General features: G+C 40.1%; 1 protein-coding gene across 8 annotated transcripts in view; it reads left to right on the forward strand.

Moving 5' to 3' along the window:
• Positions 1 to 23863, forward strand: part of srpra (SRP receptor subunit alpha) — an 89810-nt gene that overhangs the window by 5296 nt on the left and 60651 nt on the right. For 6 of the 8 annotated variants that reach the window (XM_053234787.1, XM_053234785.1, XM_053234786.1 and 3 more), the window contains 2 exons: positions 509 to 669; positions 11537 to 11713. In XM_053234787.1, coding sequence (XP_053090762.1) covers positions 509 to 669; positions 11537 to 11713 — 338 coding nt within the window. The remainder of the gene's footprint in view (positions 1 to 508; positions 670 to 11536; positions 11714 to 23863) is intronic. The other 2 variants (XM_034305394.2, XM_034305393.2) reach the window with 1 other exon arrangement.

Consider the following 23863-nt stretch of genomic DNA (forward strand, 5'->3'; position numbering starts at 1 on the left):
TTTATTGATCTAAAGCAAATATAATGATAAACTCATTTAAAGTAATGAGTGAGTTTTTATTAAAATTTTTAAAAAATTTTTATTTACTGTTGACGGTGTGAGCGGCCATGCTGACAAGATGTCATATGCTGAACTGAGGGTTGAGGAAACCACCTGGAATTTGAGTAGGACTTTCAAGTTGATGGAGCATTTCTTTGCTTTTTTCCTAGTCAGAGGTTGGAAATTCAGAGTTATGTGCTTTAGTCAAATGCAGCATAAATCCTACTGGCACTGACACCAGTGGGTAGTCGGATGGCATTGTGGATAAGGTAGAAAACCAGTGCAAATAGACAGATGTGTTAACAAAATAAGTCTAAAGTAAAATAGTTTATAAATACTTATAAATAAATACTTGACACCACTGAACATCATGTATTAATGATCAATACTGATATGCAAATAGTGCAAGGTGTTTTTCCCCTTTAATTATTCTAAATTAACGTGTGTGTGTGTGTGTGTGTGTTTGTAGTGTGGTGGAAGCTGAAAGCATAGCTAAACCCCAAAAGGCCATGCGGACTTACAGTGAGTCCCAGAAATCTCAGAAAACTGTGAAATCCATGATTGAGACAAAAAGTGGAGACAAAAGCAAGGAGTCCACTGGCAAGAAGAATAAACATAACAAGAAAGAAGGTGAGCTTTTAATAGCCATTGAAGAAATAAGAGAAGGGGAAATCTTAGAAAATTTACGATTTTACGAAATCATAGAAAATTTACTGCATGACCTGTGCTGATGTGAGCTTGGGTCCACTTAAAATACAAAAATACGAACATACATATGTTACACAATATGCAAACATAAAAAATGCAGTTGAGTTCTCAAATCTGATTGGTCAGAAGGTATGCTTTAAGTATGTATATCCTCACCATTTGGGTATTAGTTCCCTATGTAATGTAAACCAGGGGTGGGTGATATGACAATCTTAGATTGTGAACAGTTAAAATGTATCCACATTATGTTTTTACAGAGCGATCATGTGTATTTTGATACTAAGCACATTTTGTCAGTTTCTGAAACATGGCAAGTCAAGTCAGGCAAATCGTTATCGTCATTCCTCTATATAGCTTGTATACATTGGAACGAAATGTCATTTCTTCAGGACCATGGTGCAGCACAGAACAGTACGCAAGACTACATAAAGTGCAAATACACAACAGTGTCAGTCGAATGCAAGACAATAAATACACAGAACAGGCCAATAAGTACACAGGACGATAAATACACAGAACAATAAATACACAGAACGTGGGGTGTAAACCGTAAACTATTGTGTGATGTAGCAGCACAAGTGTAGTAGCAAAAACGAGTTCCATAACATAAAAGTGTCTGATGCAGCTTTGTAAAGTGCGGTGTGCAGTGTTACTGAGTCATACTGGGTTAGGTGTTTGACTAGCCCAGGTGAGCATTGGGAGGCAGCAAGGTGTTGAGTAATCTGACTGCCTCAGGGAAGGAACTGTTGCGGAGTCTGCTGGTGGTGGCACGGCTGCTCCTGTACCTTCTGCCGGATGGCAGGAGAGTGAAGCGTCCGTGAGAGGGGTCGTCCACAATACTGGTGGCTTTGCAGATACCGTGTTTGTTGTTTTGTGGGTAGAGAGACTCTGATGATCTTTTCAGCTGTTCTAACAATCCGCTATAAGGTCTTGCAGTCGCAGTTCCCATACCACATGGTGAGACATCTGATCAGGACGCTCTCTATCGTCCCTCTGTAGAAGGAGGGGGAGTATGGCTCACCAGCCTCTGCAGGAAGTGGAGGCGCTAATGGGCCTTGGCTGGACAGGTGGTGTTGAGAGTCCAGGAGAGGTCCTCCGTCATATGCACACCAAGAAACTTGGAGCTTTTGACTCTCTCCACAGTTGTTCCGGTGATGTGCAATTGTGAGTGTTCCACTTGGGTCCTCTTGAAGTCGAAGATCATCTCTTTAGGCTTATCAAACATTAAGATATAGATTGTACGCTGAGTCATTGTTGCTGATGAGGCCTACGACTGTAGTTTCATCAGCAAACTTGATGTGATTAGAACTGAACTTTGCAGCACAGTCATGAGTCAGCAGGGTGAACAGCAGCGGACTGAGCATGTAGCCCTAGGGTGCGCTGGTGTTCAGTGTGGTGGTGCTAGAGGTGGAGTTGCTGATCCTGGCAGACTGGGGTCTCCCAGTCAGAAAGTCCAGGATCCAGTTGCAGAGAGAGGTGGTCAGACCCAGCAGGCTCAGCTTTATCAGTTGTTGTGGGATGATTGTGTTGAATGCTAAAATGAAATCTATGAGCAGCATCCTTACATAGTTGTCCTTTTTTGTCCAGATGGGTCAGAGAAAGGTGGATGGTAGCAGATATGGCATCCACTGTTGAGTGGTTGGGACGAGGGAACAAACCAACAATAGCCAAGAGTAGGTGGTTCCATAGCTTATGTTTCCCCTTCATTTTGTTCAGCAGCACACGCTAGCATGGGCTGACAAAACAGAGGAGTTGGTCCTTAAAAATATCAACATCAGTTATATGGAACTGCTGGATTTTAAACAGTGGACGCAGTGCAATGGTTGTTTGCAAAATATGCAAAGGCATGAGTGGCACGTCTTGGAATGAATTTAACCACCAAGAAGCCATCCCAGAGAGTGTGCTGAAATCCAGATAACATGGAGAGAATGCAGGTGTGTAATGGTACTGCTTCCAGAAACAGGGCTGAAGAAAAAAAAAATGCATATGGAAAAGGAGACGCCTTATGAGAAAACCAGTAACCACTGAGATGACATCATGTGACATTTTACCTGGTTAAAGTTATAATACCCATCAAACTGCTTGCAAATATTTTTCAGACACTGCCACTCCTTTGGAATAAAAACCAAACACAAATGCAATAAAAACCAAAACAATGAACCATGAATCACTTATTTAAAAAAATATTAAATAAAAATGGAAAACCAACTCAAATAATGTATTTAGTATTTAAACATATTAAAACATTTCCTTTCCCTTTATTGCACTTTTAAATACTCTATTTGTGATACATGTCAAAATAACATCCACATGAATACAAGGACCCAAGATTTCCCAGCAGAACATTACTCAGAGCATCACACTGCCCCTACCGGCTCGCCTTCTTCCCATAGTGCTTTCTGGTGCCATCTCTTCCCCAGGTAACGATGCATATGCACCCGGCCATCCACATGATGTAAAAGAAAACATGATTCTTCAGTCCGGTCACATTGTTCAATGCTCTGTGGTCCAGTTCCGATGCTCACGTGCTTTCGAAGGTGGACAAGGATCAGCATGGGCACTCTGACTGGTCTGCGGCTACGATGCACTGTGTGTTCTGACACCTTTCTATCATAGCCAGCATTAACCTTTTCTGCAATTTATGCTACAGTAGCTCTTCTGCTGACCAGACAGGCTAGCCTTTGCTCCCGATGCACGTCACTGAGCCTTGGGAGCCCATGAACCTGTTGCTGGTTCACCGATTGTCCTTCCTTGGACCGCTTTTGGCAGGTACTAACCACTGCATCCCGGGAACCCCCCCCACAAGACCTGCCATTTTGGAGATGCTCTGACTCAGTCGTCTAGCTCTCACAATTTGGCCCAGATCAAAGTCGCTCAGATCCTTATGGTTGCCCATTTTTCCTGCTTCCAACAAATCAACTTTGAGAACTGACTGTTCATTTGTTGCCTAATATATCTCTCCCCTTGACAGGTACCATTGTAATATGATAATCAATGTTGCAGTAACATTTTGTTAATAATGAGAATTCAAACAATTGAACAATGGCCAACTTTTCTTTTTAACGAGAAGAAAAATACCTATAAATATATAGGTCTATAGCTAAAACATAAAATATTAAAAATAATACTAATAATAACAGGGCATGAGAAGTATGATTTGGAAAAATAAGTAAATAAATAATTAAAAAAAAAAAAATTATATTATGACATACCAAACCACAATATGTTACAAGAAAGACTATCAACAAGATATGGTGTCCCAGCACGATAAAAAGTATCTGCCAATGATTGTGCCATTCATGTCAAATACTCTATAATGATAGTTACTCTTATAATTTTATGCCAAGATTTTAAAGAAGGTGCCTCATCACTGATCCATGATGGTACAATATTTTTTTCTGGCAGCAAAAGACAAAATATCAAACAATCTAGTAGCATATTTACTAGATAGCCAGTTACAGGGAAGGCCTAGTATTAATGACAGAGGCTCCAGTTCAAGTTGTAGACCAAAGATTTTTACCAAAAAAAATGCATTACTTTTATCCTATAAGCGTTAATTATATGACAGTTCCGTATACAGTGAATATAATCCCCCACCTCTATCTTAGATTTAAGGCAATATCTGGAGTTTATTGGGTTAATTTTCTGTCTAATATATGGTGTGATATGAAGCCTGTGCAAAATCTACTGACAGTTTCTTGGCATGAATCCACACCATTTCCCTTTCATCTTCTGTAATGTCCAGCCCAAGCTCTCTCTCCCATACCAGTCTAATATTCTGGGTACTAACTATACTGTAAGAACATAGGACTTTGTAGAAGAAAGTGATTTGCTCTTGTGGGGGTTGATTCAAGAGCATTTTTTCTACTTCTGTTATCGAGATGTTAGAGGGGAGTGTCAAACTTTCAAAAATATAGTCCCTAACTTGAAGAAATCGAAAGAAATCTTGCCTGGTCAGGTGATATTTTGTAACTGATTCTTCAAATGGCATCAAAGTCCCTTCCTCAACCAATCACGTAATCTGCATATGCCGAGGGCATGCCAGTTTTTAAAACCATGATCCATGATACCTGGTAAAAATTCTGGATTATTGTGAATTGTGGTCAAGAGGGAGGATACGTTGACCCTTCCCTCTAATTTATGGATAGTAAATTTTAGTTCCATTGTATATATTACGTAAAAGCCTAAACCATTTTAAGGTTGCACATAAATAACAAATGTTCTAAGAAACAGGAAGATTGGAATGTTTTAAGATCAAACCAGATAGATTTGGGATCCTCCTTAAACCATTCAGCAATGAATTTAAGTTGATATACAAGCTGGTATGACCTAACATTAGGGACATCTAAGCCACCCTCAGAAGTTTGGTAAATTTTAATCTGGGCTTTCTTTTGCTCCAAATAAGTGAACTCGGCCACCCATTTAGCTCTTTTATGACCTTGTTTGATAGTAAAATTGGTATCATTCAAAGCGGATACAATAATCGTGGTAAAATATTCCTTTTAATCACAGCAATTTTCCCCAACCAAGATAGAGGGAGGGCCATCCACCTATTCAAATCATCATAGATTTTATCAAATAATGGGGTAAAGTTGGCTTTAAACAGCTCATTAAATGTAAGGGTAATATTAATACCTAAATATGCAAAACCATTGTCAGACCATCTTAATGGGAAAGAGGTCATTTTGGTTAAACTATCTCTTAGGCTTCCTAGAGGCAAGGCTATGGATTTAGAGGAATTTCTTTTACTCTGAGAGCTGCCCGAAGGATTGAATAAGACCTACCAAATTAGGCATGGATCAGATAGTAATAGCAGAACTTTGTCTGCGTAGAGCGAATTTTTATGTTGCTTATTTCCCACCAAAACCAATGTTGTGTCCTCTTTTATTGCTTGGGCAAGTGGCTCTTTTGCTATATCAAAGGGCAGTGGGGAAAGCGGGCAGCCCTGCCTAATACCTCTAGACAGTGGGAAGTTGCTCGACCTATATCCATTAGTTACAGTATAGTACAGTATAACAGCAGCCAGCGGATCTGTATAAAGTAAGTGAACCCATTTAATAAAATTCTCGCGAGGCCAAATTTTTCTAAAGCATATAATAGATATGGCCACTCAACTCGGTCAAAAGCTTTTTCTGCATCTAAAGCTAAGCTAAGAGTGTTACTGCTGAGTTTTTGGGAGAGCTCTATAATATTCAAAATCCATCTAAAGTTGTGTCTGGAGTTTCTGCCTTTTAATAAACCCTGTTTGGTCTTCATTGATTATAGATGGCAAGATTTTTTCCAATCTCAGAGCTAATATTTTGGAAAGTAACTTCAAGTCAGTATTTAACAGAGCGATAGGCCTATATGATCCACAATTATCTGGATGATTTCCTTTTTTTTAAATGAGGGTGATATTTGCCTTTTGAAGTGATTGAGGCAGAATACCCGTTGCAAATGAGTAATAAAATATTGCCAGTAGGGGATCTAAAAATAAATGCTCAAATTCTTTATAAACTTTGGGTGCCAGACCATCAGGTCCAGGGGATTTTCCAAATTGCAAGCTATGGAGAGCAATTATGGCTTCCTTCCTCGAAGTAGGGGCATTAAGTAACCTTCTCTGATCCTCAGAAGCAGTTGGAAGTGATAATTGATCAAAAAAAGATTCCATAATGTTACAATTTTGAGGTGAATATTCAGTGCAATAGAATTTGGAATAAAATTTTCTAAATGTGCTATTTATAACAGGTATCAAAAGACTTTAAATTGTGAATTAAAATTAGGATCCACAACTGAAGTAATAAATTGCAAATATTTGCTAGGCTTATTGCCATATTCTTACAGCTTTTATTTTGAAAATAATATATTTGTTAGACTGCTATGTGAGTCCAGGGAAGTTTGTATAATGCATAGTTTTTCTAAACTGGATGAAGTATTAGCCTTTAATCATTAGCAGCAATTTCAAGCTCCAGTTCAAGACATTTTTGTTTTTCCCCCTATTTGTTTGCACCTTGAAATGGAGAGTCCTCTAAGGAAGGCCTTACAAATTTCCCAAAGCAGAGATGGGTCTCTGAAGAACTTGAATTAATTGACAGGAATATCTTAAATTCTCTTAAATACGAGAGGAAATTGGTGACTTTGGGCAATAGTGTATTAAATCTCAATTGTTTCACCTAGGCATGCAGACTGCTTCTACAAACATTTGTGAAAGAATGGGTCACTCTGAGGAGCTCAGTGAAATCAAGCGTGGTACCGTGATGGGTTGCCACCTGTGCAATAAATCCATTCGTGAAATTTCCGCACTGCTAAATATCCCACGGTCAACTGTTAGTGGTATTATAACAAAGTGGAAGCAATTGGGAACAACAGCAACTCAGCCACAAAGTGGTAGGCCACGTAAAATCACAGAGCAGGGTCAGCGCATGCTGAGGCGCACAGTGCGCAGAAGTCACCAACTTTCTGCGGAGTCAATAGCTACAGACCTCCAAACTTCGTGTGGCCTTCAGATTAGCTCAAGTACAGTACGCAGAGAGCTTCATGGAATGCATCCAAGCCTTACATCACCAAGTGCAATGCAAAGCGTCGGATGCAGTGGTGTAAAGCACGCCGCCACTGGACTCTAGAGCAGTGGAGACGTGTTCTCTGGAGTGACAAATCACGCTTCTCTGTCTGGCAATCTGACAGACGAGTCTGGGTTTGGCGGTTGCCAGGAGAACGGTACTTGCCTGACTGCACTGTGCCAAGTGTAAAGTTTGGTGGAGTGGGGATTATGGTGTGGGATTGGTTTTCAGGGGTTGGGCTTGGCCCCTTAGTTCCAGTGAAAGGAACTCTTAATGCTTCAGCATAACAAGACAATTTCATGCTCCCAACTTTGTGGGAACAGTTTGGGGATGGCCCCTTCCTGTTCCAAAATGACTGCGCACCAATGCACAAAGCAAGGTCCATAAAGACATGGATGAGCATGTTTGGTGTGGAGGAACTTGACTGACCTGCACAGAGTCCTGACCTCAACCCGATAGAACACCTTTGGGATGAATTAGAGCGGAGACTGCGAGCCAGGCCTTCTCGTCCAACATCAGTGCCTGACCTCACAAATGCGCTTCTAGAAGAATGGTCAAAAATTCCCATAAACACACTCCTAAACCTTGTGGAAAGCCTTCCCAGAAGAGTTGAAGCTGTTATAGCTGCAAAGGGTGGGCCAACTCCATATTAAACCCTACGGATTAAGAATGGGATATCATTAAAGTTCATGTGCATGTAAAGGCACACGTCCCAAAACTTTTGGCAATATAGTGTATCAAGCAAGGGATTCATCAAACAGTTAAAGTCACCCCCTGTGACAGTAGTCCCAGAGGCTGTACCTGAAAAATCAGAGAACACTTTGGTAAGAAAGTCAGGGGAGAAATTGGGAGGACAGTATTTGTTTAAAGAGACATCCCCTCTCCATAAAGTGTCCCTTTAATTACAACATAGCTGCCCGGTTTATCCTTTGCACTGTTTAGCAGTCTAAAGGGTACATTGTTATTAACAAGTATGACTACATGTCTGCAACTTGTTGTAAAAGATGAAAAGTAAGTTTGACCAACCCAGCTGTGCCTGTGATTTAAATGTTCACTGTCATTTAAGTGAGTTTTCTGTAACAGGGCAAAATCTATGCTTTCTTTACTTAATCAGGTAAAAACTTTATGGATTTTCAGTGGTCCACGTAAACCCCTTTACATTCCATGTGCAGAATCTCAATTTACTTGAAGCCATTAACATATCATCAGTAACTTATAAATTCATTTCATCATTCTTTTAAAGTGGCGTTCTTCCCCTGTAAAGTCTTTTATACTTCCAATTATTTATTACTCCACTGGTGCTGACTAGATTCAAATTAAAAAGCAACTGTGCTACAATACAAACAGTAGAACTATAATACCAACAAGACCTGAAAAATAAAAATAAAAATGGAATCGGACATGGATGGTGAGACCTCTGGCTGGCTAGGTTAATTGATTGTGTAAGTGTACTTGAAAGCTGCTGCTGGAGTGTCAAATACTTTTGTAATTTTTTGAACTGTCACACATGGCCTGGCAGGATAAAGCATCGTGTAACGGGCCCCAATCCCCTGTAACTGTATTTCTGTATTTTTATGTTTGTTTGTGTCTATTTGACTTGTGCCATCACAGAGTATCAAACTTATCTTCTTGGCCAGGTTTCATCCTTAATTCATCCTGCTACTCCTATCAGCAGTCACATCATCAATAAACACCAGTAACCCAGTTCCACTGGCAGGCATTCACGCTCATGCCATAACACTGCTTCCACATGTTTGAGAGATGGTGTAATATGCATTGTGTGTGTGTGTGTGTGTGTGTGTGTGTATATATATATATATATATATATATATATATATATATATATATATATATATATATATATCAGATGCCAATATCAGGTATTGAGTTGGCATTTGGCAGCTGTTCGACTGGAGTTACCAATATGACATCCAAGGAGATCTCAATGCAAGTGAAGGAGGCCATCATTAGGCTGAAAAAACAACATAAATCTATATATAGCAAAGAGATAGCAAAAACCTTAGGTGTGGCCAAATCAACAGTTGGGTGCATTCTTAAAAAGAAAGAAAGCACTGGTGAGCTCAACAACATCAAAAGACAGACAACTAAAGTGGATGATCGCAGAATCATTTCCTTGGTGAAGGAAAAACCCCTTCACAACATCAACAGAAGTCAAGAATACTCTGGAGAAGGTAGGCGTATCATTGTCGAAATCTACAGTCAAGAGACGCCTTTATGAATGTAAATACAGAGGGTTTACAACAAGGTGTAAACCACCGGTACCATTCAAGAACAGGAAAGCCAGATTAGACTTTGCCAGAAAACATCTAAAAAAGCCTCCCATGTTCTGAAATAAGATTCTTTGGACTGATGAAACCAAGATTAACTTGCACCGAAAGAAAGGAACAGCTCATGATCCAAAGTATACCACATCATGTGTCAAACATGGTGGAGGGAGTGTTAAGGCATGGGAATCAAAGTGGAAATCAAAATCAAATATTGTTCGGAAACTTCTTCCCAACACTGTTGCAGAAGTTCCCACAAATGTGTTGCACTTGTAGGTTGCTTTGCTTTCACCCTGTCTGTCAAGTTCATCCCAAACCAGCTCGATGAGGTCTGGACACTATCCTGGCCATTCCAAGATTTGAAGCCTACCGTCTTGTTCTTTTCTTCTAAGGTAGTTCTGACACAGCCTGCAGGTATGTTTTGGGTCATTATCTTGCTGTAGGATATACCCCTGACCAACTAGGCATATAACAGAGGGTATTGCATGGCGCTGCAAAATGCTGTGGGTAGTAGTTTTGGTTCATGGTGCCACTAACTCTTTGCAAGTCGCCGACTCTGAATCCAGCAAAAGAGCCCCACACCATAGCTCTTCCTCCTCCATGTTTGACTGGTGTCGCACACTGAGGAACCATCCTTTCGCCTACTCAATGGCGTACAAAAACCCTGTGTGATGATTTGTTTTTATCGGTCCATAAAACCTTCTTCCAGTCTTCAGTAGTCCACTGGCAGTGCTCTATGGCCCAGGCAAGCCTCTTTTTCTTATTTTGCCATCATAGCAATGGCTTTCCTACTGCCACTTGACCTGTCAAACCTGCAGCTCAAAGTCTTCTCTTCACAGTTGAAACTGAGACTTACTTACTTCGACCAGTGTTAAGCTGTGCTTGAAGATGTTGTCCTGTTTCCTCCAGTTTCCAAGTGCTTTTTGATAGTATAGGAAACTGTACTCACTGACACCTTGGCTTTTTTTTTTTGCAATTTCTTTAAAGAAAGACCTATACTTTTAAGAGTTATTATGGTCTGTCTGGCTTCCTTTGTTAATTGCCTTTTTCTTGCCATTATGAGAGGAATATACTACTTCCTGCCGTACAATACTGTCCAATTATTGCTTAAGAGGGTGCAGTAACACCATCTGTTCCCACACTGCTTTTATACAGACAGAGGGTTTGTAAGTAATCAACAAAAGTTGGGACACATGTAGGAATTGTTAGCATCAACTTTCAAGGTTTAATTTACTTCTATTGCTGCAGAACAGCTCTAAGTTCTTAACCCATTACTTCTTCCCTGAAAAAGGCCTTTTTGTATAACTACTTCTTAATCTACATTAATTTTCAGTTTTTGGTAACCTAAAGCTTTTTTTTTTTCACCTCTGGCAGTGTACCTTTTACCTTTGTACTCACTTATTCACTGGACTTGAACTGCTTAAATTTCAATAAAAACTGGAAAAATGGGGGTGTTTTAAAACTTTTGACTGGTAGTATGTACAGTGGGTAAAATAAGTATTGAACACGCCACCATTTTTCTCAGTAAAAATATTTCTAAAGGTGCTATTGACATGAAATTTTCACCAGATGTTGATAACAACCCATGCAATCCACACATGCAAAGAAATCAAACCATAGATGTCCATAAATTGTTATGTGTAATAATGTGAAATGACACAGGGAAAAAGTATTGAACACATGAAGAAAGGGAGGTGCAAAAAGGCATGGAAAGCCAAGACACCAGCTGAAATCAATCAGTAATTAGAAAGCAATCCTGCCCCTTGTCAGTGCAAATTAATATCAGCTGGTTCAGTCCCAACTGATGGCCTATAAAAAGGTGTCTCATTACCAAGGTGTCACACAAGAAACATCTCAAGATGGGTAAAAGCAAAGAGCTCTCTCAAGACCTTTGCACCCTTATTGTTGCAAAACATACTGATGGCATTGATTACAGAATGATTTCAAAACTTCTGAATGTTCCAGTGAGCACTGTTGGGGCCATAATCCGGAAGTGGAAAGAACATCATTTCACCATAAACCGGTCACGACCAGGTGCTCCTTGCGAGATTTCTGGCAGAGGAGTGAAAAGAATTATCAGAAGAGTTGTCCAAGAGCCAAGGACCACTTGTGGAGAGCTTCAGAAACACCTGGAATTAGCAGGTACAATTTTTTCAAAGAAAACAATAAGTAATGCACTCAACCGCCATGACCTGTATGCACGCTCACCACGCAAGACTCCATTGCTGAAGAAAAAGCATGTTGAAGCTCGTTTAAAGTTTGCTGCACAACATTTGGACAAGCCTGTGAAATACTGGGAGAATATAGTGTGGTCAGATGAGACCAAAATTGAACTCTTTGGATGCCGTAATACACACCATGTTTGGAGGACAAATGGCACTGCACATCACCCCAAAAACACCATACCAACAGTGAAGTTTGGAGTAGGGAACATCATGGTGTGGGGCTGTTTGTTCAGCATACGGTACTGGCAAACTTCATATAATTGAAGGAAGGATGAATGGAAATATGTACCGAGACATTCTTGATAAAAGTCTGCTGCCATCTACCAGAATGATGAAGATGAAATGAGGTGGACAGTTCAGCAAGACAATGATCTCAAACTCACAGCCAAAGAAACTCTCAATTGGTTTCAGAAAAAGAAAATAAAGCTGCTAGGATGGCCCAGCCAATCACCTGACTTGAATCCAATTAAAATCTATGGAAAGAACTAAAGATCAGAGTTGGTAGAAGAGGCCTACAGAACCTTCAAGATTTGAAGACTGTTTGTGCGGAAGAATGGGCCAAAATCACACCTGAGCAACTAGTTTCTCCATACAGGAGGCGTCTTGAAGCTGTCATTACCAACAAAGGCTTTTGTACGAAGTATTAAATAAATTTCAGTAAGCGTGTTTAAGACTTTTTCCCTGTGTCATTTCACATTATTACACATAATTTATGGACATCTATGATTTGATTTCTTTGCATGTGTGGATTGCGTGGGTTGTTACCAACATCTGGTGAAAATTTCATGTCAATAGCACCTTTAGAAATATATTTACTAAGAGAAATGGTGACATGTTCAATACTTATTTTACCTGCTTTATACATATATATATATACACTATATTACCAAAAGTATTCGGTCACCCATCCAAATGATCAGAATCAGGTGTCCTAATCATTTGGCCTGGCCACAGGTGTATAAAATCAAGCACTTAGGCATGCAGACTGTTTTTACAAACATTTGTGAAAGAATGGGCCGCTCTCAGGAGCTCAGTGAATTCCAGCGTGGAACTGTCATAGGATGCCACCTGTGCAACAAATCCAGTCGTGAAATTTCCTCGCTCCTAAATATTCCACAGTCAACTGTCAGCTTTATCATAACAAAATGGAAGAGTTTGGGAACAACAGCAACTCAGCCACGAAGTGGTAGGCCACGTAAACTGACGGAGAGGGGTCAGCGGATGCTGAAGCGCATACTGCAAAGAGGTCGTCGACTTTCTTCACAGTCAATTGCTACAGAGCTCCAAACTTCATGTGACCTTCAGATTAGCCCAAGTACAGTACGCAGAGAGCTTCATGGAATGGGTTTCCATGGCCGAGCAGCTGCATCCAAGCCACACATCACCAAGTGCAATGCAAAGCGTCGGATGCAGTGGTGTAAAGCACGCCGCCACTGGACTCTAGAGCAGTGGAGACGCATTCTCTGGAGTGATTAATCACGCTTTTCCATCTGGCAATCTGATGGACGAGTCTGGGTTTGGAGGTTGCCAGGAGAACGGTACATTTCGGACTGCATTGTGCCGAGTGTGAAATTTGGTGGAGGAGGAATTATGGTGTGGGGTTGTTTTTCAGGAGTTGGGCTTGGCCCCTTAGTTCCAGTGAAAGGAACTTTGAATGCTTCAGCATACCAAAACATTTTGGACAATTCCATGCTCCCAACCTTGTGGGAACAGTTTGGAGCGGGCCCCTTCCTCTTCCAACATGACTGTGCACCAGTGCACAAAGCAAGGTCCATAAAGACATGGATGACAGAGTCTGGTGTGGATGAACTTGACTGGCCTGCACAGAGTCCTGACCTGAACCCGACAGAACACCTTTGGGATGAATTAGAGCGGAGACTGAGAGCCAGGCCTTCTCAACCAACATCAGTGTGTGACCTCACCAATGCGCTTTTGGAAGAATGGTCAAAAATTCCTATAAACACACTCCTCAACCTTGTGGACAGCCTTCCCAGAAGAGTTGAAGCTGTAATAGCTGCTAAATGTGGACTGACATCATATTGAACCCTATGGGTTAGGAATGGGATGGCACTTAAGTTCATATGTGAGTCAAGGCAGGTGACCGAATACTTTTGGTAATATATATATATATATATAATGTGTATATGTGTATATATATATATATATATATATATATATATATATATATATATATATATATATATATATATATATATATAAAATATTTTTTTTTTGTAATCTTTTTACATATTGGATGTCCACATGGCTGATGTTTTATATGTTGTACATCTATTTATTTGAAGTGTTTGAAAGCATCTACAGTGATCAGTGCAGTAAAGCTTAATGGAATTAAGAATAATTCTAGGGGTGCTCCGATCGGGATTTTTGGGGCCGATCCCCGATCACTGGAAGCTGAATCGTCCTATACCTATACCGATCACCAATTACAGGGTCTATTAGGAGCCTTCTATTTATCATGTAGCATTATTTATTAAACTATATTTAACAGCAATGTGTATTAAGTATTAAAATTAAGAGAAGAGATAGTATCATGATTTGACAACTGTGTATTTATTGGCAAGCAATATGTGCAACATATCAACAAAACATTGCAGCCTGTGCTTGGTTAGTAATTGGGAACAGCTTAGAGCTTGACAAATACAACCTTCCTGTAGAATATATAAAAATAAATAAAATTAAATTAAAGACAGTACAGAGTCTTTAGCTTTAGACTGTTTAAACGTTAGACTAAAAACTACAACAAAAAAAGGGCTATAGCCAAAATATTGTTTCAAGTCAGTCAGCCCTCACATCTCTTGGGATGTCAAGAAGAAATTCAGTTGACACTAACAGAACCACAGCTGCATTATCACAATGGCTTTTGCATCATGAATCAATGATAAATTCTGGAGTAGTTGTTTTTTTTTCTGGGAAGCTCAGTCAGATTTTGTGGGCTTTTTGAGAGGTAGAAAGAGGGAGAGTGAGGTAGAGAAAGAGAGAGGATGGGTACAAATTAGTAGATTGATATCGCCCAAAGCTTACTTCTTAAGCATCAATGGCAGATTTTTCTTTATAAATATAAGCATCTCCGCATTTTTGGCTGACAGCTTGTTCCACTTCTCATCTATAATATTTCCTGCTGTGCTAAAAAGTCGCTCGCTATCAACACTTGTGCACGGGGCACAGAGGTAGGTTCGTGCTGCTTGTGCGAGAGCTGGAAAGCTGCTTTTATTGTTCTGCCAAAAAACAAGTGGCTGTCCACTTTGTGGGATAACTGGCTCTGATAGGTAGAGGTTCAACTGCAATGATACTGAGCTGCTGATGTCACTGCCACCATGTTCCCGATCTCCATCCAACAACTCAGCATACATAGCATGCAAGGAGCCAGTTCGTGGTACTTTCTCTGGGGGTTCAGTCCCACTTTCAGCCAAACTGGCCTCACCATCCTGCTGCTCCAGTCCAGTGGCCAGGACATCAGAAAGCAGCCCACGTATCTGGGGCTTGAGTGCGTCAGGGAAATATCTGTCTTTATACCTTTTTATTAACAAGAAAACAAAACATTGATTAATTTATTTGAATTGAATATGAATTTATCAAAAATCATAATCAGAAATACTTTAGTGATTGGGTTACAGTTGCTCCAATTTAGAAAGAAATATGTGACAGCACAGAGAAATAAGAAAAAAAAGAAAATATAAAATAAGAAATGTTCTATTATTTAATGCATTTTGAGGTTATGCTTGGCTCTTGTTTTGATTTGTCAGCCTAACATACTCCAAAAAATATGCTTTTTATCTGTAGTCTTATTATTAATTCTTCCAAGTGCTTATTTCTACAGCAAATTTAGCCAAATTTGAAGGAAATGCCAGCCTACACAAAGGAATAACACAATAACACAATGTTCATTTCAGTAATAGCTCCTTCTATTAATCATTTCGAGCAAAGATGAATTCTTGCAAGATTCTTGCAATATGAATTAAGGAGCCTACTAGAATGGTCAAAAATATATATGTTCCAGTTTATATTGATTCTGAATTTAAACGTTTTCAATACATTTTCAAATTTGCCTTCTCGTTAATTCGCTCTGACAACGACACAGCTACACACACATGTGTAAATTAAGTTCTCTCACCTCGGATCGAGGATTGTAGCGATGCTATACAGGTGCTCAGATTCAATGTCACAGAATCTTTTCTGGACCGCTTCCAACAATGTGGCTTTCAAAGTTTTTACACCATGGTCAGTCTCTGCGGTCTTCTCAAGAAGACGAGTTAAAGCTCTGATGGACGGTATAACATCTGTAGCCGATGCAGTTGATGAGCTGATCTGTTGTGTGAGCTCTTCAAATGGGGCGAGTAGTGAAATGGACATGGGACATACACTCGCACTCCAAATGTCACTCGTGAAACTAATTGATGTTATGTTGTCCTTCATAAGGCTGTCGACATGTGTAAACACTGTTTGGTATAACTGCGGCAGGCACACATCAGTGAAATATTTACGCCCTGGCATAGTGTAACGTGAATCCAAGTAGGACATGAGTCGCCGGAACCCTTCGTCTTCCGCAATAGACAGCGGCTGATGATCAAGGCATATGAATTCCATTATTTTGTGTGATATTTCTCTATGCTTCTTACTGTCCTTGCAGTAGGGTTGCTGTCGTTGAAACGTCTCTGGTACCGACAGCTGAGTGAGTGGCGCTAGAGTTGCTGAACTGTCCCGCTCTCTCTTCGCGCTAGTCAACTTTGAAAACTGCTCATATTCTTTTACGTGACTAACCTTCAAATGTCTGATAAGGTTGGAAATGTTTTGGGTGCTTCCCGCCTCGTGGGATTTGCTTGGTACACACGTTACAGATTGCTAATGTAATGTCTTTTTCCATTTTCCATTTTCCATTTTAGCAGCGCGTAAAAATTTGTCTCGCGAGTTTTGCATCATCTGATCGGCCACTCTGGATCGTCTTTTATAGAGATCGCCGATCAAACTTCCCAAAGCGATTATCGGCCGATTATGATCGGCGACCGATCAATCAGAGCACCCTTAAATAATTCCATTCCAGAAAAAGGAATTGAGCTTAAATAAAAGAAAATTATTAGGTAAATGCAATACCAACAAGTTGAAATGAACAACAATTCCATCAAACAGAAAGCTTAAGTGAGAGAGTGGTCTGTCAGTTCACTCATTCACTCACTAAGTGAACAGTAAGCACCTTATGTGGGTCAGGTTCATAGTGGATCCAGGAACACTGGGCTTGATGCAGGAATACACACCTTCATACACCCATTCACACCTAGGGGCAATCTATCATATGCAGTACACCTACTGACATGTTTTTGTGAGTTGGGAGCAAATGGGAGAACCCAGAGGACACACACATGGACATGGGGAGAACATGCACAGAAACTGCCCACAAATTGTAATGTGAGATAAGCTACCTGCTGCAACATGATGCTACCCTAGTATGTTAGTTGTAACCCGTAGCTAACAAACACAAGAGCAGAGACCAAAGTAGTGTTACAAAAAGTATCGGAAGCTCAATAAATTTCAACATAACAATCTGGTATTGTGATAAATTATGTCTGTACAATAAAAATAGGTACAAAGTATCTCTAGTATGTATTTTTTTGGCCAAAGTGACTGAGGTTTCTCTCATTCTCGCAATTGAACAATTACAAATCAAAACATAGCCATAAGAGGCCATCTGCGGGGTACAATCAAACCTCACAATTAGCTCCCCAACGTGCCCACTGCTCGCCAATTCATAAAGAACATAAAAGGACAATAGATGAACATAGTTATCAAATTTTGGGATGATGGCTCAATGCTAACCTAAAATGACTACTGAAATCTAATTGGCTGATAGCAGCCATGTTTTTTAGTAATTAAGTCATCAAAAATCCGGTTACAAATTAGCAAATCCATTTACAAAAATCCATTTACAAATTAGATGCAGCATACAAATTTAAACTTGAACAGACCTATGCTTCCTGAGAAAGCGTTAGCTTGTCTTAGCTCTGCCCCGTGGAGGGCCACACCTCTAACTTTGCCTATTACCTCAGTTTTGTTCATGCAAACATTCATGACTTATAGCTGTTTGAGTAAATTAGGCACCGCCTCCTTAGAATTGATTGACGTGACCATATCGTTTACAAATGTGTTTTCTATAATTATGCTAATTATGATTATTATATTATGTATTTCAAATTGTGTGAATGCACACAAACATTCATGAGTTACAGCCATGAGTAAATTAAGCTCTGTCTTGTTGATTGACATGTGATGGCCGTGTTGTTTACAAATGTCACCATGTTTGAGTTTCACACTCTCCCGAGTAGTTTGACATCAAATTTGTCAAAATCAGTCAAAAATCCTAGGACTAGTTTGCAAAAGTAGGTTTCACATATTACTCAAATTAGCAAAAAAAAAAAAAAAAAACAATCAGCGTGGGACGTGGGTAAAGCTAAATGGTTCTTGAGGCCTCTTTTGTTGACAAGAAGCCAAGGAATCACTGGGAAATAGAATTTTGTTTGTAGGGCTCATGAGAGATAGTTCATGAGCGCATTCCAGTGGCCAGTTCTTGTCAAAATACAATGAACAATAAAGAGACCATAGATGAACCTGCTTATCAAGTTTTGTGATGATATCTCAATGCTCATTGTGTGAAATTCTTGCTAAAATCTCATTGGCTGAAGGTGGCCATGTTTTTCAAATAATTCAATGATGATTAAAACTTCAGTCATAAATTAGCAAAAACCTGCAGCACATCACATTTTCAGCTCAAAAGAACTTTTGGTTCCTGAGAAACAGCTAATTTAACCCAACACTACCCCCTTTTGATGACCCAGCCCCAACCTTTGCAGTCATCCTCAGAAACTTGTCCTGAACGTCTTTCACGTTTGGTTTAAATCCTTATCACTGATGAATTATAGCTGTTTGAGTAAACCAGCTCCACCTCCTTAGAACTGATTGAGGTATGGTGATTATATTGTTTACATTTTTGGTAATTATTGAGGTTCACACTCTCGAGTAGTTGTGAAGGATTGTGAAGGACAGCTGTGAAGGATTTTTGGATTTTTGGAAGGCAGCGGGGGGTTGTGGTCAGGGATACTCAGCAAGGTGTGGTGTTGCTGTAGATATATATTTGGTCTCTGCAAGGGTGTCAGGACTGTTCCTGTGTGGGATGGCCCAGCAGGGGGTCCTGTGCTGAACCTGTTAAAAAACACATTCAGTTCGTTGGCACTGTCCAAGCTGCCCCCCTGCTTGACGGTCTTTCATGCTGAAGCCTGTGATCTGCTTCATGCCCATCCACACATCCTTGATGTTATTTTGCTGAAGTTTCCTCACCAGCTTCTGCCAGTACGAGTCGTTACACTCCCTCAGTCTCGTTTTTAGTTGCTGCTGTATCCTTTTTAGTTCTTCCTTGTCACCAGACCTGAAGGCCCTCTTCTTGTTCAACAGATCTTTCAGGTAACTGGTGATCCAAGATTTATTGTTCGGATAGCAGTATACGGTTCGAGTAGAGATAATGGTATCGTGGCAAAAGTTAATATAGTCTGTGACAGTCAGTGATACTATTAATGTCATCCCCATGTGGTTCACAAAGCACATTCCAGTCTGTGGTCTCGAAGCAGTCTTGCAGGGTCTCACTGGCTTCCTGTGTCCACCCCCCTCATGGATACAGGCTGCCAGGAACATACTGAGGTGTTAAAGTTAAATTACTGAACCACTGCACTACCCCCACTCGGTAATTCAGATCACAATCTCGTCTCTTTAACCCCTGCAAACTATGCGACGTGTCAGACAGCACTGTGTTCTATTTTCCCGCATGAAACAGTCAACAAACTGGTGAAAATTTGGGAGAGTAGAATCCAGATTTACGTGGTTAAGATCTCTGGTTATGGTCACAAATGCCTCAGGATGTTGACACTGTAGCCTAGCAACAGTGCTGTGTATGGCGCCACACTCTGCTATCTGATCAGCTGAAGGCGGGATGTAAACACCGATTATCATGGTGCAGGAGAATTCACGTGGTAAATAATATGGGTGCATACTCACGGCTAAAAGTTCAATGGGAGGGGAGCAGAGACGTTCCTTCACGGTAACATTGCATCATTTTTCATTTACGAAAACAGCAATCCCTCCACCTTTCCTCTTACCGCTGAGCGTCGCATCTCTGTCCACCCGAATGAGCTTAAAGCCGGGTATGGAGGCACTGTGATCAGGGAAATCCGTATGCAGCCAAGTTTCCATAAAGCACATTAAACTGCTATCCCGGTACTCCCTCTGGGTCCGAATCAGTGCACACAGTTCGTCCATCTTATTTCCCAAGGACCTCACGTTCCCCATGATAACGGACGGAACCGCGGGTTTAAATCTTCTCTTTTTCACTCTCAGCTTTGCACCGGCTCTGCAACCTCGGCGTCTCCTCCTGTGCTCTGCTGGGATCTTATGCCTGTCCCCGAGAAGAAGCGTTGTTTTGGAGAGCGCTAACAGCTGGACGCGTGTGTACCTAAACACAATGCCGCTCTGCTGAGCCCAGCTCCCAACCACAAAAAGTGATGAGAACAGCAAAAAGACCATCAAAATGGGAAAAAGGTGTATGTGAAACATGATGTGTTATCCAAAACAGAAAAAAAGAGAAAAAAGCTAGGAAAAAAGACACAGACCATATAAAAAAAGTTAAAAAAGCCAAAACTTCACATTTGGCTCGGAGCTGCTGTAACAGGCTGCTGCTCCCACAGCGCCAGGTAGTGATGTATGTAAATTACTCTTACAGATTAGATGCACCATACCAAATTTCAGCTTGATCAGACTTGTAGTTCCTGAGAATCAGCTACAGTGGTGCTTGAAAGTTTGTGAACACTTTAAAATTTTCTATGTATCTGCATAAATATGACATAAACATCATCAGATTTTTTAATAGAAGGTCTAAAAGTAGACAAAGAGAACCCAATTTTACAAATGAGACAAAATATTATACTTTGTCATTTATTTATTTAGGAAAATGATCCAATATTACATATCTGTAGGTGGCAAAGGTATGTGAACCTTTGCTTTCAGTAGCTGGTGTGACCCTTGTTACATTTCTGGCAACTGTTGATCAGTCCTGCTCGTCGGGTTGGAGGAATTTTAGCCCATTCCTCAGTATAGAACAGCTGCTACTCTGGGATGTTGGTGGGTTTCCTCACATGAACTGCTTGCTTCAGGTCCTTTCACAACATTTCTATTGGATTATTATTTCAGGATTTTGACTTGGCTATTCTGAAACATTAACTTTATTCTTCTTTAGCCTTTGTTTGGTTTGGTTGTTGTCTTGCTGCATGACCCACTTTCTCTTGAGATTCAGTTCACAGACAGATGTCCTGACATTTTCCTTTAGAATTCGCTGGTATAATTCAGAATTCATTGTTCCATTAATGATGGCAAGCCCTCCTGGCCCAGATGCAGCAAAACAGGCTCAAACCACGATACTACCCCCACCATGTTTTACAGATGGGATAAGGCTGGAATGCAGTGTTTTCCTTTCTCCAAACATAACTCTTCTCATTTAAACCAAAAAAGTTCTATTTTGGTCTCATAGGTCCACAAAACATTTTTCCAATAGCCTTCTGGCTTGTCCACGTGATCTTTAGCAAAGTGCAGATAGGCAGCTGTGTTCATTTTGTAGAGCAGTAGCTTTCTCTTTGCAACCCTGCCATGCACGGCATTGTTGTTCAGTGTTCTCCTGATGGTGGACTCATGAACATTAACATTAGGCAGTGTGAGAGAGGCCTTCAGTTGCTTAGAATTTACCCTGTGTTCCTTTGTGACCTTGCGGACTATTATGAGTCTTGCTCTTGGAGTGACTTTTGTAGGTCGACTGCTCCTGGGGAGGGTAACAATGGTCTTGAATTTTCTCTGTTTGTACACAAGCTGTCTGTGGATGTGGATTAGAAATGGTTTTGTAACCTTTTTCAGCCTGATGAACATCAACAGCTCTTTTTCTGAGGTCCTCGGAAATCTCCTTTCTTTGTGCCATGATACAGTTCCACAAATGTTGTGCAGATCAGACGATTGATAGATCCCTGTAATTTAAATAAAACAGGATGCTCACTCACACCTGATTTATCATCCCATTGATTGAAAACACCTGACTCTAATTTCACCTTCAAATTAACTGCTAATCCTAGAGGTTCATATACTTTTGCCACTCACTGATATGTAATACTGGATCATTTTCCTCAACAAATAAATGACCAAGTATAATATTTTTCTCATTTGTTTAATTGGGTTCTCTTTGTCTACTTTTAGGACTTGTGTGAAAATCTGATGACGTTTTAGGTCATATTTGTGCAGAAACATAGAAAATTATAAGGGGTTCGCAAACTTTCAGGCACCTCTGCATCTGACCTTAGCTCCATCCCCTTTATATGACCACACCCCAAAATTTGCATATGACATCAGAATCTTCTCCTGTATATGCCTTTCAAATGCCAATCCACATAAGCACTCATGAGTAACAGCTGTTTGAGTAAATTAGTATTTTGACATCAAATTTGTGAAGATAAGTCAAAAATCCTAGGACCAATTCTGAAAAGTGGGTTTTGCATATTATGCAAATTAACAAAAAATATAACCCTCAGAGCTAAATCCTGAAAGTGTTTTGTTTGGGACAGCCCAAGGAATCAGGATAATCGAGTTTTCTCAACAAATCCCAAAGAAGAGATCATAGCTAAACATAGATCAATGTAGTTGTGTGAAATGTCTGCTGAAATCTGATTGGCTGCACGCAGCCATGTTTTTTCAGTAATTAGAGATCACGAAAAATTGACTTACACATAGATGCACCCAACCAAATTCCAGCTTGATCGGCTATATGGTTCTTGAGAAGCAGCTATTTCGACTTAAACTCCACCCCCTATGTATGACCATGCCACAACATGTGCAGAAGTGTTCAGAACCTTGTAATGAACAATTTTTCCAGTTTGGTTCAAATCCCTATGACCAATCATGAATTACAGGTATTTGAGTAAACCAGCTCTGCCTCCTTAGAACTGATTGACCTGTGGTGGCCGTATTGTTTATAATTGTGAAGATTGGCCAAAAATCCCAGGACTAGTTTGCAAAAATAGGTTTGATATATTATGAAAATTATCATAAATTTGAGCGGGTGTAGCTAGGTAAGGTAGTGTTCTATAGTTTCAGCAATAGAATCAAGCTAAAAAGAAATTTCTTTCATCACCATATTTTCCAAGAGAGAGTCTTGTTTTTGTGTGCAAAAATATGAATCGCACTCCACAGTGGCCAATTTAAGTGAGATTGCATCAATTACTAATGGGTCACTACCTGAAACTACACGGATAGCTCACTGTTAACCCTGTCACATGCCTACTGAAATCTGATTGGCTAATGGCAGTCATTTTTTTTTTAAATTAATAAGGCCATCATCAAACACCCACTTAGCATAGATTAGCATAGAGATGCAGTAAACCAAGTTTAAGCTTGATCAGATGTGCAGTTTTTGAGAAACAGTTATCTGACGTTAGCTCTGCCTCTTATGCATAACAAACCCCAAACTTTGCAAATGTCGAATCTTTTCCTGTATATATTGTTTAAGTTTCATGCAAACAATCAATATGGTTCAATCCATTCAAACAATCATGTCTTAGAGCGGTCTGAGTAAATTAGGCTCTGCCTTGTTGATTGACATATGGTGTCCATATTGTTTACAGATGTCAAAATGTTAAATATTGAGGGTCACAGTCTGCTAACACCAAAACTGTGAAGATAAAAATCCTAGAACAATTTCTCAAAAGTATATACAGATTAGATAAAATTCTGAGTGGGCAGAGCTAAGTGGTTCTTGAGGTGTTTTTGTTTGGGAGAACCCACAGAATAAATTGCAAAAAGAAATTTCACTATAAGATGGTATTCTAGATATGAGCCAAAATGTGAAACTCTACACTACAGCGCCACCATTAGGCCGAGCGGGCTCATCTCTCTTGCCTGTGTATCAGGAAAGAGTACTACATTCTGACCATGTTTCATGTCTGTAGGACCTATGGTTTGGTCCGCATGATTAGTTTTA

This window comes from Pangasianodon hypophthalmus, chromosome 6 (assembly GCF_027358585.1).
Source record: "Pangasianodon hypophthalmus isolate fPanHyp1 chromosome 6, fPanHyp1.pri, whole genome shotgun sequence".
NCBI lineage: Eukaryota > Metazoa > Chordata > Actinopteri > Siluriformes > Pangasiidae > Pangasianodon > Pangasianodon hypophthalmus.